General features: G+C 46.1%; 1 protein-coding gene across 1 annotated transcript in view; it reads right to left on the reverse strand.

Moving 5' to 3' along the window:
• The window catches only part of CX3CL1 (C-X3-C motif chemokine ligand 1), a 40340-nt gene extending 31141 nt beyond the window's left edge, over window positions 1-9199 (reverse strand). The window contains exon 1 of the mRNA XM_058154977.1: window positions 8746-9199. Within this exon, the coding sequence (XP_058010960.1) occupies window positions 8746-8824 (79 nt within the window). The 5' untranslated portion in view covers window positions 8825-9199. The remainder of the gene's footprint in view (window positions 1-8745) is intronic.
• Between the last annotated feature and the right edge of the window lie 7986 nt (window positions 9200-17185).

The following is a 17185-nucleotide window of genomic DNA, read 5'->3' on the forward strand; positions in this document are numbered from 1 at the left end:
CAGAAGAATTGTCAATGCAAGTTTAGCCTAAATACTTTCTGGTAGCCCTTAAAATAGGGAAGACAAGTTTTTGGAAATGTTTATATAGGTAATCCTCGACCAATGATCACAATTGAGTCCAAAATTTCTGTAGTTAAGTGGGACAGTTGTTAAGTGAATTTCACCTCATTTTATGAACTTTCTTGCCACAGCTGTTCAGTGAATTGCTGCAGCTGTTAAGTTAGGAACACGGTTGTTAAGTGAATCTGGCTTCCCCAATGACTTTGCTTGTCAGAAGGTCGCAAAAGGGGATCACACTGCAACCATCATAAATATGAGTCAGTTCCCAAGAATCTGAATTTTCGTCAGGTGACCATTGGGTTGTAAGTGTGAAAACCATCATAAGTTATTTTTTTCAGCGCCATTGTAACTTCAAACGGTCATTAAAAGAACTGTTGTAAGGTGAAGACTACCTATAGAAAGGTGTATATATATATATATATATATATATATATATATATATATGTTTTCTGAGGTTTTCGCGGGTGTTTGTATGTAGGTCTTTGGTTATTCGGGTTTTCTCCCGCGTAAAATTGGAAGTGTCTTGGCGACGTTTCGACGAAGTCTCATTCGTCATCTTCAGGCTTCAGCTTCGTGCTTCTGGGAGCAATGTGTGATTGCAGCTGTTTCTTCCTTTTTAACTGCTAGTGGGGGTTTGAACTGATTGGGTGGGAGCTTGGCTGTGCTCTGATTGGATGGGGGGGTTTTGTGCTCTGATTGGCACAGCCAAATTCCCAACCAATCAGAACACACCTCCACCCAATCAGAACACAGCCAAGCTTCCAACCAATCAGTTCAAACCCCCACTAGCAGTTAAAAGGAAGAAACAGCAGCGATCATACATTTCTCCTACAAATAGGAAGCTGTAAGCACCTAGCCTGATGATGACGAATGGGATTTCGTCGAAACGTCGCCAAGACACTTAAAATTTTACGCGGGAGAAAACCCGAATAACCAAAGACCTACATACAAACACCCGCGAAAACCTCAGAAAACATATATATATATATATCATCAAGAAGGCAACCACAATATTATGATTGGTACAAACAAAGCCAACAAACTTGCAATTTGTCATCTAGACTTTTTAAATTTATTCTGCAGATGCTCCTGGTTTAAAACATGTGATTACTAGCACTAGTCAACAGATTTTCCTGATCTGATGGAATCCACCACATAAAAACTATTTCTCAGAAGGCAAGAATGATTAGGCTTTCTTCAGAAGTTCCCACTTCTTTGTTATTTTTGTGATAAATGTTGGAATATTTGGGATCCATTTCAACAACAATAATCAGTGCATTCATCTAATGAAAGAACGCTTCATGCCCATTTTCTCTATTATGTCATCTGCATGATATTAACATTACACTTCCAGTGAAATTCCCATTGTTGCATAATCACATCATGTGCCCACTTGATCATTCAGTCTTTCATTTGTTTGGTATGGGATTCAGAAGTTAAATTAAACATTTACAGGGATTAACTCATTGTAGCAAATAACTAGAATACTGCAATACTGAGGCTAGAATACTGCACTATTTTGATGCAGGAGTTACACCTGGAATGGAGGAAGTCAATAGAGGGAACGAGATATTGCTCAGGGTTGAAATGAGAAGTCCTTGGTGCTCTCTGAGCTTGGTGGTTTTCTTGCAGACATCTCATTATCCAACTAGATAATCAGTGCTAGAAGGGAGTGGGGTTTGGGAGGAGGAGAAGAAAGAGGAGGAGGAAGAGGAAGAGGAAGAAGAGGATGAGGATGAGAACTGTGGGGTCCTTGGTGCTCTTGGATCTTGGTGGTTTTCTTGCAGACATCTCATTGTCCAACTAGATAATCAGTGCTAGAAGGGAGTGGGTTTGTGAGAAAGAGGAGGGAGAGGGGGAGGGGGAGGGGGAGAACTGTGGGTCCTTGGTGCTCTCTGAGCTTGATGGTTTTCTTGTAGACATCTCATTATTCAACTAGGCTGTGAAGGTTCCGACAGATGCCCTAATTAAATCATGAATGCTTTTGCGAGTTGACATAGATAACATTGTGGTGATGATGGTACCTAGTTGGGCACTGATGACATTATCTAGTTGGGTCATGAAACAACTGCAAGAAAACCACCCAACTGAGAGCACCAATGTCCCCCCAGTCCAACTCTGAGCTATAGGTATTCTCTTCTACTGGAGCCACACATGGGCATCAGATGCTTCAAAGCATGAAGATGGGAGAAATTTGCATGCAGACAAACCTCCACCCACTATTCTTTCTGCAGTCCAGTCCTTTCTGGCACTGCTGATGTTATCTCCTCGGGTCCCAAAACATCTGCAAGCAAGCAAGCAAGCCCAAAGAGCCCCAAGGATTTTGAAGTTCAACGCTGAGCTATGGATATTCCCTTCCATTAGAAAGCCAATTCCTTAGCTCAGGAGTCCCCAACTTGGTAGCTTTAAGACTTGTGGACTTCAACTCCCAGAATTCTCCAACCAGCATAGAGAATTCATAGAGAATTCTGGGAGTTGAAGTCCACAAGTCTTAAAGCTGCCAAGTTTGAAGACCTTGGCCTTAGCTAAACATCCTTGGTTCTAAGAAACATTCCTGGGCTTTGCGTTTTTTTCCCTTCCCTGTTCTGGATTTCCTGCCCAAGGAAGCCAACACATTAATAGCTCTTAAGTTTACATTTTGTTAAATTTGGAGAAGAGAAGCTAAACAGTCAAAGGTGAAGACAAGGGATGGACATTATTCTGTCCTCCTTCTAAAACCAATCCTTCCTGGAATGAATTGAGAAGGGAGGGGAGGCTAAGCCAAGTCTGCCACTCAAATCCTTCCACTTACTTAAAAAAAAAAGATGTCAATAGCTCAGGAAGAGACCAAAACATAAGTAAATAAAATAAAATAACAAAATAAATCCAGCACTGTCTTTTTAACTGTGTGTGTCTAGTTTAGTGAAAAGAAGGACTAGGGGAGACATGATAGTAGTCTTCCAATCTCTCAGGAGCTGCCCCAAAGAAAAAGGAGTCAAGCTATTCTCCAAAGCAACTGAGGGTAGAACAAGAAGCAACAGGTGGAAACTAATCAAGGAGAGAAGCAACTTAGAACTAAGGAGAAATTTCCTGACAGTTAGAATAATTAATCAGTGGAACGACTTGCCTCCAAAAGTTGTGGGTGCTCCATCACTGGAGGCTTTTAAGAAGATGTTGGATAACCATTTGCCTGAAGTGGTGTAGGGTTTCCTGCCTAAGCAGGGGGTTGGACTAGAAGACCTCCAAGGTCCCTTCCAACTCTGTTGTTCCAAGTTTCTAAGTTTCTAAGGTAGAACTTTAACCTTCGCAGTTAGCTTCCTACAAGCAAAGTCAATGGGGGAAGCCAGATTCGTTTAACAATTGCAGGATTCACTTAACAACGGCAGTGACCACTGATCCAATCCCTCTGTTTATGTCACCTAGAACTGTGTTGGCTTTTTTTGGCAGCTGCAGCACACGGCTTGGCTCGTATTTAAATGATTACCAAGGTTACCAACAATGATCAAATGATTCCAGGATGGTTCAACAGTCCTAAATACATGCAGTTGCCAAGCATCCAAATTTTGGTCATAAGTGCAATGGTCATAAGTGTGAAAAATTATCATAGCTGACTTTTTTCAGTGCCTTTGTAACTTGCAGCAATCACTAAACAAATGGCCATATGTCAAGCACTATCTGTAATTCTGTGTGAAAGATCAGAAAGTCTGCCCTGAGGTCAAATCCTCACCTGTCCGAGCCATTGGTTAGGCAAAGGTGTGGATATGGAGAGGTGTGTTTCACCTCCAGCCCCTTTGAAGCTACCTGCATCTGTTCCAGGTCCTCCCACCTAGCTAACAGAAGGAAAGATTTCTCTGTTTTTCCTTTGGTCCGGTCTGCAAGGCCCATTGCACCCCCAGAGCCAAAGGGAGTTGTGTGGTTTTGAACTGAAGGCATCTCACATCTCTGTATCCCATGGCAACACCAAGGGCCGATGTTGGAAAAGAATCTCAGCCCTGCGTGTTTAAAACCAGCTCAACTGAGGACAGAACCAGGCATGGTTGCGGTTTCTCAAGCCAGCCAATTGGAAGCTAGGAAGCGGAACAATGCCAAGATTTGAGGGAGAAAAGAGGCTTCCGGTTGGTCTTTCAGCCAAACCACGAAGGGATCCAGCTGTTTTGTTTGCATCGGGCCACAGCAACAGCAGGAGGAAGAATTGTTTAGAAGTAATAAAGGCGCTTAATATTTCAAGCAAATCTGACAATTATAGCCCACTAATGCAGGGTATCACTGCTTAGCCACTTGGGGATCCCAGGAAAAGCTTAGCAGGTGGAGGGGAGACCACTAGGAAATCACAGGATTGTAGGCTAGCAGCCCATAGAGTGGGGAGAGGAATCCAATCAGCCTTCTCAGAAAAAAATAAAAATAAAAACCAAAGTGGGCAAGCCACTTCCATATTTTCCAGAAGAAAATTCATCAGAAAGAGGAGATAATTTGCTCCCACATGCTATCTGATGTGAATCCACAAAGCTGCAGGAGGCTGTAGGAGTGGCAAAGTTTTGTGACAAGAAGCAACAAGATTCTGCTTTGGGGAAATTTCCAGGCAGCGCCAGTCGCTGGGCAGGCTGCCACTTAGTTTCCTCCAAGTATTCTGGGATGACAAATATCTCCAGAAAGGAAATTAACAGGCGGGGGACCAGCTGCCCAGACCTAGCTAGGTTGTCTCAGCTCTCCCCACCCAATAAGAAAGGCAGGCAGCAAAGGATTTGCCAGGCTCTGAGGTTGCCTGGTACTGTGCTGTTTGGGGTGCAGATATTGGTGTGACAGCAACTCCCTAGGGCGTTACAGGTAGTCCTTGATTTATGACCACAATTGAGCCAAAATTTCCATTGCTAAGTGAGACATTTGTCAAGTGAGTTTTGCCCCATTTTACAACCTTTCTTGCCATCGTTGTTAAGCAAATCTCTGCACGGTTGTTAAGTGAATCTGGCTTCCCCATTGACTTTGCTTATCAGAAGGTCATAAAAATGGATCACGTGATACACACACACCCTGGAACATGGCAACCATAATAAACATGAATCAGTTGCCAAGTATCCCAAGTTTGATCACGTGACACTGGGGATACTGCAATGGTCGTAAGTGTGAAAATCGATCATAAGTCACTGTGTTCTGTACCACTGTAACTTCAAACAGTCACTAAGAGAACTGCTGTTAGTTGGGGACTACCCATCTTTCTTAAGCTTGGCAAGATGAAGTTGTATGGTCTTCAGTTCTCAGGATCTCCCAGTCAGCTATGCTTTAAGACAGGAGTCTCCAACCTTGGCGACTTTAAGACTTGTGCACTTCAACTCCCAGAGTTCCTCAGCAGGAACTCTGGGAGTTGAAGTCCACAAGTCTTAAAATTGCCATGGTTGGAAACCCCTGCTTTAAGATGCATAGAACTACACCTCCCAGAATCCCCAGCCAGCATGCTTTACAATATGTGGACTTCAACTCCCAGAATCCTCTCAGCCAGCTTGCATTAAGATCCATGGATTTCAATTCCCAGAATTCCCTAGTCTACACATCTTAAATTGGCAAAATTGAGAAACAATGTCCTACTATCTGGAATCAAGTGACCGGAGAACCAAGCAAGGCACGATTCAGGATGCTGCCTGCTTCACATTCCAATTCTAGCATCTGAACATGTGCAAAGTGGAAGCAAGAGAAATGTCTCTTTGCCTTAGTTCAGTGTTTCCATACTATACTTCAAGGGGCAGACGCAGCTGGGCGATGAAAGCAGCCAGGAATTATGTCACCCAGAAAGGTTGGCTTACCAAAATGCTTGCCAGCTAGCTATTTATTTATTTATTTATTTATTTATTTCTCTTTGTCTATTTGCATTAAGAAATTCAACAATCCTCCCAGCTCATTTGGCCTGTCAGAGGAAAGGTAAGAGGGGGCTGCCTGCCATTTTTATTTTATATAACAAAACTTCTGTTTCTGACTGGATCATGCTTCTCCAAAGATTAATGGAAGGGACCTTGTAGGTCATCTAGTTCAACATGTCCCCCCCCCAAGCAGAAGACCCTACAGCATGTCAGTCAGATGGCTGTCCAGTCTCTTCTTGAAAGCCTCCAGTGATGAAGCTCCCACAACTTCCGAAGGCAATTTCTGTTCCATTGGTTGATTGTTTTCACGGTCAGAAAATTTCACCTTATTTCCAGGTTGAATCTCTCCTTGTTCAGTTTCCATCCATTATTCCTTCTCTGGCCTTCAGGTGCTTTGGAGAATAGATTGACCCCCTCTTCTCTGTGGCAGCCCCTCAAATATTGGAAGATGCTATCCTGTCTCCCCTGATCCTTTTCCCTAGACTAGCCTAGTAGATGTAATTATTAAATGTGAGGTCTGTCCCAGGCACCATATTATCTTTCTGATATTCTCTGAAATCTCTTGATTTTTCCCAACACTGCTGCCCAAGTTGTTTGTATACACAATTAAAGGAGCTGAAGACAGACACAGACTTCAGATGATAATTAGAACTGCAGAAAAAACAATGGCTACTAACTTGCCTTCCATTGAGGACCTGTATACTGCACGAGTCAAAAAGAGGGCTGGGAAATATTTACAGATCCCTCGCATCCTGGACATAAATTGTTTCAACTCCTACCCTCAAAACAATGCTATAGAGCAGAGGTCACCAACCTTTCAAACTTCAGGGACCACTAAATTCATAATTTTAAGTCCCGTGGACCACTAATATGGTCTGCCTAATGACCGGCTTGGTGGGGATGGCTAGGTGGTCATGTGACTGGGTAGGCATGGCCAACTTGGTGTCACTCACATCAAGGGGTGTCTCGATGGCCTCTACTCACCTCTCCCTCCCAGCCCGGGCTCCTTAGGGCCCCAACAGGAAGCAGTTGTTGGAGCTAAGCAGCCACCACGAGGAAGATTTGGCAAAACAGCTGCTCAGTTCAAATTGGATCTGACCAAGAAGGAGGCTCAGCACAAGCACCTCACTGAGGACTAGGAGCATAGGCTTTCCAAGCAGAGGGAAGACCTGTAAGAGGACAAGGCCAGGTACCGGCACCTGGAGGCTCGGTAGTTTGAGATGGTCAGCCAATTCCAGGCCATGATGCAGTCCCACTGGAACAAGGCCCCTCCGGCTCTTTGCCACCAGCAGTGCCTCCCTCCAGCCTTTGCCCAAAACCCCACATCAGGGGGCTGAAGCAGGCCCCAAGTCGGAATTTCAGCCCCCCTCCGACCCACACAAGAAGACCCCGTTCATTGCACATATCCAAATAATTTTCCTGCAGACCACCAGTTGGTGACCGCTGCTATAGAGCACTACACACCAGAACAACTGGACACAAGAACAGTTTTTCCCCAAACGCCATCACTCGGCTAAACAAATAACTGAGGTCAAACTATTCACTAAATCTGCACTACTATTAATCTTCTCATAGTTCCCATCACCAATCTCTTTCCACTTATGACTGCATGACTGTAACTTTGTTGCTTGTATCCTTACAATTTATATTGGTATTGATTGTTTCCTAGTATGATTTGATTGCTTATTTGTACCCTATGACGATCATTAAATGTTGTATTTTATGATTCTTGACAAATGTATCTTGTCTTTTTATCTACACTGAGAGCATATGCCCCAAAGACAAATTCCTTGTATGTCCAATCACACTTGGCCAATAAAGAATTCTAATCTATTTATTTAGCAATAAATAAATAAAAATTAATGATTAACGATGGACAACAGACTGTATATAAATATGATGTTAGAAAATGGAAATAAAAAAAAATTATTAAAAAAAAAGAATTCTAATCTAATCCATTCTGTTTGCCCACAAGGGTCATTGAGGCTTTTTGTGGGGGGCTTTTGAGTCCACCAAGACTGCTGGCAAATGCAGAGAAGTCCCTGCAGTTTTCCTGGCAAAGTTCCTCAAACGTGATTTGCCATTGCCTCCTTCCTAGGGCTGAGACAGAGCAACTGACCCAAAGTCACCCTGCTGGCTTTGTGCCTAAGGCAGGACTAAAACTCACCACCTCCCAGTTTCTAGTGGATGCCTTTCCCCACTAAATAACACTGCCTCTACTAGTAGTGTGTAGCTAGTGTTCATCCCAACACAATGTTAGAGAAAGTGGAGGCTTCTCCTTTTCTCTACTGCCTGTGGGCATAATTACATGAATAATAACAGAGAAATCCAGGAAGAATTTGGAAAGTAAGGGTTGCAATAGGTGGTGAAAGAAAGTGAAACTTAATGGGTTGATTTTTATGCTCTGTGGTAAGCAATTTAAATTGAATCTGGAATTATTCTGTAGGGGGACAAGCTTTACAAAAGAGAAAACAAGAGTTTAATCTACTCTTGCCTGACCAATGCCTACTTTCACCAGTTGTATTTTTTAGAAAGTCATCAGGTTAGACTGCCTTCCAGTTTGCTGCTTGCTAAACTAACCCAAGCCACCAAACCGGGTCAGCCAAAGCCTAAAGGCTGCGTTCTCACGACCCCTGGCTAGTTCGGATGGATATTTTAACCCGCTGCGCAAACCTAGCCCGTCGGAACACTTTCTGGTTCGAGGCCACGTGTGAAACCCTATCCGGGTCCAGCAGACTGTGGGGACGCAAATGAGCTAACCCGGGTTTGGGTTCCAGAACGCCGCTTCCCACGGCCTCTCCCCGACTGCTGCTGGTTAGGGAGGCCGCCCCCCACCCCCAACCCAACCCAGCCTCACCTGCCACCGCCGGGATGGGCCACTCGCAAACGACCGTCAGCGCCAGCAGCGCCAGTACGCTCCGCGCGGCATCCGGCATGGTACCGCCGCCAAGAGCTGGGCGTCCTCGGGGCGCTCCGAGGGCACCCCGACGGGTCACTGTCGCCTTGAGCCGGTGCGGCGTGCAGCCTTCTTGCTTGGATCTGCCTCTCTCTGCTTGCTCCACCGCTGCTGTTTGCTTGGCACCAGCGCAGGTTGGAAACTCCGCGCGGCTCCGGGCTGGGTTTTCTGTGCTGACGTCACGGAGAGGCGTGTGGAACAGGCCCCCAAGGCACCCTCCCCCCCCCTCCTTCCAGGGATCCAAAACGGGGATCCCGTAACGGGGGTTGGAACGACTCCAGGTAGGACGGGGTGGCCGGAGCAACTGGACTTGGGCGACAGGAAGGAAGGCAGAGAAAACTTGGCAGCCTGTGTCCCAAAGGTGATTTTTTTTCAGAGCTAAAGAAGCTTCTTGGATGAGAAGCGAAACGTCTTCAAAAGAAAACCACAAAGTCTAGTTGTTTCTTGAAAACGCACAACCACGACCAGGATGACGGAGAATCTGCGTAAACATTGGCAGCTGCAAGGGGACTAGAATCTCCTGCGCTGCGTGACTCCGGGGACCATCAAACAGATTAACAGAGTTGGAAGGGACCTTGTAGGTCATCTAGTCCAACCCCTCACCCAAGCAGGAGACCATACACCATTTCGGACAGATGGCAGTCCAGTCTCTTCTTGAAAGCCTCCCGTGATGAAGCTCCCACAAGTTCTGAAGGCAACTTGATTGTTCTCACTGTCAGAAAAATTCTCCTTATTTCCAGATTGAATCTCTCAATGGAGTTTCCATCCATTGTTCCTTGTCTGGCCTTCTGGTGTTTTGGAAAATAGCTTGACCACCTCCGCTGTGTGGCAACCCCTCAAATATTGGAAGACTGCTATCCTGTCTCCCCTCTTCCTTCTCTTCACTAGACTACCATGCCCAGTTTCTGCAACTTAGTCTCCAGTCCCCTAATCATTCTTCTTGCTCTTCTTTGCCCTCTTTCTAGAGTCTCAGCATCTTTTTTTTTCCTGGTTAGTCTGTTTCTTGTTTGTTTTTTTGCTCCAGAGTCCTTCAAGATTGGAACAGGTTATAAGCAGGCAAAAAGCAAGACTTTACGATGTATTCAGACATCAGTTCCAGAAATTATGTTCTTATGCCTGTTAAACATAATTAAAAAATAGTCTTAATCTGGACACAGGATACAGTCTGTTCCATTCTGAAATGTTATTAGAGACATAGGCAGCTGTTATGTATAAGCTGGCAAAACCAGAAAAGAGGAGGTGATAAGCCACTTGGAAAAGCCAAGGAAAATCATCAAAACCTAAAAAAGCAAAAGTTAGAATATTTCGGACATGTGATGTGACAACCGGAAAAATACGGCATATTTCACTTAATCCTCCAGGGAAAGATTGAAGGCAAATGAGGTCCAGGCAGAAGAAGAACATCATGGCTTTAAAATCTAAGGGACTGGTTTGGACAAAACTCAGCAGCACTTTTTCATGCGGCTGTTGATAAAAATAGGATCACCAACATGATTGCCAACATCCGATGACGGATATGGCACAAGAAGAAGATTAAAGAAATCCAAAAGATGTTTATTTGCATTTATAACCCTCTCATCTTTTTTTCCCTACTTTTTACTCCTAAGAATAACATGGTGTTTACTCTAGTAGTGTCCTTAATCATCAGTTGACAATACAAGGAACTTTCTTCCTGGAAGCTCTTACTGTAAACCAATGTCAGATGTGCTAAATGTTTTGCAATAACATGTTACACAGGACCTACCTTTGTTAACATGTCTGCTTCTGTTCAGCCTTCAAACCATTCAGATTTCCTCTAGAATCTGAGAAATATAAATCAAGAACAAAGAAAGACCTTTTTCACAAAATCTCTTGCAAAAATTTAGATGTCCACCACTAATCCATTGTTTTCAACAAGGCAAAATGCCTGTTTTGTGGTAATTTGGTAGAGCTGTGTATGTTAGGATTTCTCCAAAAACTTTTTTTAAAAAATTGAGTAGAGAAGAGAATTAAAGAAGCGTTTGTGATTAAAAATGAAAATTAGAGCAATCTACCAGCATCTGGGAGAGATGGGGATAATTTCAATAGGAAAATACATAGAAACATGGCACGGGGCAGCCAAGAATGAAAGGATGGCTTTATGGTTTAATAAAGTCTGGATCACTTTTTTTTCAAACACATTGATCCATCCTAATTCTGAGAAACAAAAAATGAAATGTAATCACTGATGCAGAGTGTTTAGGAGAAATTCCTTAAAACCCAAAGGAGCAAAAAAGATGTCAATGACAGCCAATTTGAGGTCAATGACAGCCAATCAACAAAGTGACAGGCAAGAAAACCAGTTCCCTGCCTTAAATCAAGCTGTCAGTCTCTCTTACCATGTCTGTCAATCCTAGAGAAAGATATTTGTCCAGATGGGTGGGTTTCAGTGCCCTGAATTTCTCACCCAGGCTCAAGGAATTCTGCTGAGCGGAAGTGCACAGAGTTGCAAGAAGCTGGACTCCATTGAGGTTCCTGAGGATTTCCACAGGAGAATTCAGAGGCTGAATTAGAAATTATTTGCACAAAAAAATGGGAAATACACAATGTATGACCAAAATAGGGATCAGAAATTTCATTGCTAACGCAAGGTGGTTGTTGAACGAGTTATGCCCCATTTTATGACCTCTTGTGCCACGGTATACAGCATCTCACTGCAGTTGTTAAGTGAATCATGCAGTTGTTAAACAGATCCAACTTCACCCACTGACTGTTTTTTAGTAAGCCAGTGAGGAAGGTTGCAAATGGAATCGTATGACTCCAAAATGCTGGAAGTGAATGAATTTTGATGATATGACCACACAATGGTCATAAGTGCAAGGACCAGTCGTAAGCCTTTTTTTTAGTGCCGTTGTAACTTTGAAAGTCACTAAACACATGGTTGCAAGTCAAGGACTGCCTATACAGATACCCATTTTATTTCTGCTACTCCACTTTGGAGTCTTCTCTACAGGACTGAAATTCATTTCTTGTGCCACAGATATCTGGAAAAAAAAACTGGCTGATAATATCAAATTTGGAAGCCTTAGCACCTAGCTTCATCTCACATCATTCAATCCCCAGCTCTGCTTGCTCTGGATTATTCTTCAAAATGCAGATTTATTAAAATTACAAATAAAAGAATGGGGAACTAGCGGTGACGCCACGAACGGGGGAGATGAATACCACCTCTATTAGGATGGATTTTAGGACTGAGCTTTCCGCAGAGTCACAATAACTTTTTACTATCAGACTGCATCTGCGACTTATACCATCTTGTGTCAGCTTTAAGCCAGCCACCATCTGAAGATATTTGGAAGATGGGTATCCACTTGGACTTGGCATTACATCCTGCCACCCCAGACATTACATTGCTACCTCACGTCGTCTTCTCTCTCCTGTTTATGCTTTTAACCTATTTATGTGATATTCTGCCTTAGAACTCTTGCGCCTGCGAGGTGCCCCCGCCTCACAGGAATGGCCCGCCGCACTATCAAGGGCCGGCCTCAATGACGGGTCCTGGGACCCACAGAGGTGGCATGCGAAAAAAAAGAGCCTTTGGGGGTTTTTAGATAGGGCTTTTTTAAGGGGTGGGAGGGTTAGGGCGGGCGTTGGAGGTAGCCCGTCGGGAGGGGAGCCAGTCCTTGCGCGTGCTCGTGACGGTTCTTTAATAGGTTCGGAGGTTAGGGGGGGAGATTGCGTTCCTGTTGGTGAGGTGGCCCGATTTTCACGGTAAGTGGGAGGGGCAGATATGGCGGAAGGGGGGGATCATATCGTTCTGGGGGGGCGCACGCCCGATGTTTGCAAGCGGTCACGCGCCCCGATCCCTCGTCCTTTTCCCGTTCCCCGGATGGTCAAGACCCCCAGAGCCTGGGCCTGCGGCTGATGTTATGCAACGCACGGTCCGTAGTTAATAAGGCCCCCCTAATATATGACCTTATCCAGGGGGGCGCTGCGGACCTTATAGGCGTCCCGGAAACCTGGCTGGGCACGGGAGGGGGTGGGCCCCTTGTGGAGATGTGCCGCGGGTTTCCGTGCATTCCATCAGCCGAGGGCTCAGGGTAGGGGTGGGGGTGGCGGTTGTGATTAGAGAGTCTAGAGCCGAGGAGACCACTGTACCTCAGATTGTCGGGTGCGAATCCCTCTTTGTGAGATGGGGTCATAGGTGCCAGATGGGTTTGCTGATCACGTACCTGGCTCCTTGCTGCGTGACAGCTGCCTTGCCCGAGCTCCTGGAGATGCTGGCCGAGGTGGCAGTTGAGACCCCCAGACTTTTAGTCATGGGGGACTTTAACTTGCCATCGTTCGGCTCGTCATCGACGGCAGCTCGGGAGTTCATGGCCTCCATGACGGCCTTGGACCTGACCCAAGTAGTTGATGGCCCTACTCACATTGGGGGTGGCACTCTGGACCTGATTTTTGTCTCTGGTCAGTGGTCGAGAGATCTGGACTTAAAGGAAATAGTCACTGAACCTTTGTCATGGTCAGATCACTCTCTCCTTCGTCTGGACTTTCTGACCGCCATTCACCACCGCAGGGAGGCGGGGCCGATACGTTGGTTCCGTCCCAGGCGCCTGATGGACCGGAGGGTTCGGACGGAGCTTGGGCCATTTCCTGAGGGTCTGGCTCACGGCTCGGCTGAGGCACTTCTTGCGGCCTGGGAACGGGCCGCGGTGGGGGCCTTAGACCGTGTCGTGCCTTTGCGGCCTCTGACCCGGCGCAGGTCCCAACCGGTCCCTTGGTTCTCCGAGGAGCTGAGAGGATGAGCGCGGAGAAGGCGCCTAGAGAGTTCCTGGAGGTCCAGCCGTTCAGAAGCTGATCGGACACTAGTGAAGTCCTATACTAGGGCTTACCTAGTGGCATTGAGGAAGCGAGGCGTAGCTCGCCTCCTCCCTCATTGCATCGGCAGATAACCGCCCAGCCGCCCTGTTTGGTGACCCGCTCCCTCCTACACCAGGGGCGGGATGACCCGTGCAGGGGCGTGCTGAGGAGTTTAACGTTATCTATCGATAAAATCGTTCAACCGGGATGGTTTGGACCAAGATTGCGTGATACGGGTGAGACGGCTGAGGTGGTCTTGGTGACATTTTATGGGATGAGTTTGACCCTGTCGCTCCGAGGACATGGACAGGTTGTTGGGAGGCTGAATGCCACCACGTGTTTATTGGACCCGTGCCTCCTGGTTGGTGCTGGCCACGCAGGAGGTGACACGAGCTGGCTCAGGCGATTCTGGCGCTTCCTTGGTGGAGGTGTCTTTCCGGCCGCCTTGAAAGAGGCGGTGGTGAGGCCCCCCCTCAAGAAGCCTTCCCTGGCCCCGGCTGTTTTAGGTAATTATCGTCCGGTCTCCAACCTTCGCTTCGCGGCGAAGGTTGTAGAGAGTATGGTGGCATATCAGTTTCCCTTGCACCTGGATGAAACTGTCTATCTAGACCCGTTCCAGTCGGTTTCCGGCCCGGTTACAACGGAGGCGGCTTTGGTCGCCTTGGTGGATGATCTCTGGAGGGCCAGGGATAGGGGTTGTTCCTCTGCCCTGGTCCTATTAGACCTCTCAGCGGCTTTTGATACCATCGACCATGGTATCCTGCTGCGCCGGTTGGAGGGATTGGGAGTGGGAGGCACCGTTTACCGGTGGTTCTCCTCCTATCTCTCCGACCGGTCGCAGTCGGTGTTGGCAGGGGGGGAGAGGGCGGCCCCGGCGCCTCACTTGTGGGGTGCCGCGGGATCGATCCTCTCGCCTTCTGTTCAACATCTACATGAAACCGCTGGGTGAGATCATCAGTGGGTTCGGTGTGAGGTACCAGCTGTATGCGGATGACACCCAGCTGTACTTTTCACACGGACCACCCCAACGGCTATCAGTGCTGTCCCGGTGTCTGGAGGCCGACGGGTCTGGATGGGGAGAAACAGGCTCAAGTTCAATCCCTCCAAGACAGAGTGGCTGTGGATGCGGCATCCCGGTACAGTCAGCTAAATCCGCGGCTGACCATCGGTGGCGAGTCATTGGCCCCGATGGAGAGGGTGCGCAACAGCGTCCTCCTGGATGAGCGGCTGTCTCTAGAAGATCATTTGACGGCCGTCTCCAGGAGAGCGTTCTACCAGGTTCGCCTGGTGCGCCAGTTGCGCCTTTCTGGACGGGATGCCCGATGCACGGTCACTCACGCTCTCGTGACGTCTCGCCTGGATTACTGCAACGCTCTCTACATGGGGCTTCCCTTGAAGGGCATCCGGAGGCTACAGTTAGTCCAGAATGCGGCTGCGCGGGTGATAGATGGAGCCCCTCGTGGCTCCCGCGTGACACCTATCCTGCGCAGACTGCACTGGCTACCTGTGGCCTTCCGGGTGCGCTTCAAGGTTTTGGTGACCACCTTTAAAGCGCTCCATGGCATAGGGCCGGGTTATTTACGGGACCGCCTACTGCGACCAGATACCTCTCACCGACCCGTGCGCTCTCACAGAGAGGGACTCCTCAGGGTGCCGTCAGCTAGGCGGTGTCGTCTGGCGACGCCCAGGGGAAGGGCCTTCTCTGTGGGGGCTCCCGCCCTCTGGAACGAACTCCCCCCAGGACTCGGTCAACTTCCAGATCTTCGAACCTTCCGTCGCGAGCTCAAGACTCATTTATTCATCTGTGCAGGACTGGCTTAGATTTTTAAATTTAGAGGGGTTTTAAATTGATTTTAATATTTATATTTTTATTTTTAATAATTGGTATTATTAATTATTGGCATTAGAATAAGTCTTTTAATGATTATTTTAATTTGTATATTGATGTTTTTATATGCCTGTAAACCGCCCTGAGTCCTTTGGGAGATAGGGCGGTATATAAGTTTAAATAATAAATAAATAAATAAATAAATAAATCTTGCAAAGCAAGCCATGCCAAATCCCTCTTGTCTGTTTATAAGAATGTTTATCTGCAGCAGATAGGTTTCCTTAGCCATTTGAAATAAAGGCAGGTGTCCTGCAGTCCAAGGCTCTGTTTTTTTTTTTGTTTTCTTGTTTGCTCTGTTTGTTAAAAATGGTGCAAGGATTTATAAGGCCACCCAAAGAATGCGATTCTGGGCCAAAGACTGGCACTAAGCACTTAAGAAGTAACGCAATATATGAAAGATTATATGAATATATGAACCCCAATATATGAAAATTGTGATTGTTTTGTATTCAGGGGAGAGGGTTCCAGAAAGAGGGGCAGCCACCGAAAAGGGACTTGTGTCCAAAGATGCCTCTGTGCCCAGATGAAGATTAAGCAGGGTAATGTAGAAAACAAACTAGGAACCAGAAGAGGCAGCCAAAGCCTCATTGACTCACCATGCTCATTGTTGGATCCATTTTGTTAAATTTGCCTTCCATTCCAAAAAAAGTCTCTCTCTCTCTCTCTTTCTTTCTTTTTCTTTCTTTCATTCCTTCCTTCCTTTCTTCCATTCTCTCTCCCTCTTCCTTTCTTCCTTTCTCTCTCCCTCCTTTTCTTTCCCTCCCTCCCCCCTCCTTCCTTCCTTCCTTTCCTTCCTTCCTTCCTTCTTTTGCCTAAAATCTTCCAAATATATGCTGACTCCCCTAGTAAGATCAAGGGTTATATGTAAAACTTTAGAACAAGGAAAGGGACAAACCAATCTGCATACATTTCACAAAGTTGAGGATAAATACTTGCTGAAATCGTATTTTGAACTGCCTGGCCTGGCTCCCGGCTGAGCAAAAGGATTGGGTCAAAATCTCCTTCTACAAGCTTCAAAGGATTACATTCCCACAGCTGCAGGTAGAAATATCAACTAAAGCAAAATTCCCATCCCGGATTTCCAGCAAATATGATGAGGTCTCATGGGACAATCTCATGTTAATGAAAATTGGACTGAAAAATCTAAAGACCTTGGGAAGCCTTGACAGTGAATCAAAACCCATTCAGCAATTAATTGTCAAAAGACTCACCTTGCATTTCCAAAGAAGCAAGCAAAAATACTTTCACCTAATCCGGCTATACATACTGCTAGCCCAGAACAATGTAAACTATTTTACTGGCAAGGAAACAAGATTTTTTTTAAAATTCATTTATTATGGTGCAGTCGTAACAGGAGAGTTCAGGTTAAGGCTGGGAAAAAATGTATCAGCATTGTGTGCTAACCAACTCTGGCTTTGAGGAAAAGGTGAGATTTTAAATGACTAATTCTGCAAGGAATTGACAGGGTCTGTATAATATACGCCAAGCCCTTCCACAGAATCTACAAAAGGGCAGAAGTTTCTGATGGCACCTAATGAAAGATCTGACAGCAGATCTGAATTTCTTTCTTTCTTTTAATCCTGTAGGGTCAGAGCCAGGAACTTTCCAGCCTTGGTAAAAGTTGAGAAATCCTTG

This window comes from Ahaetulla prasina, chromosome 12 (genome assembly GCF_028640845.1).
Source record: "Ahaetulla prasina isolate Xishuangbanna chromosome 12, ASM2864084v1, whole genome shotgun sequence".
Taxonomy (NCBI): Eukaryota; Metazoa; Chordata; class Lepidosauria; order Squamata; family Colubridae; genus Ahaetulla; species Ahaetulla prasina.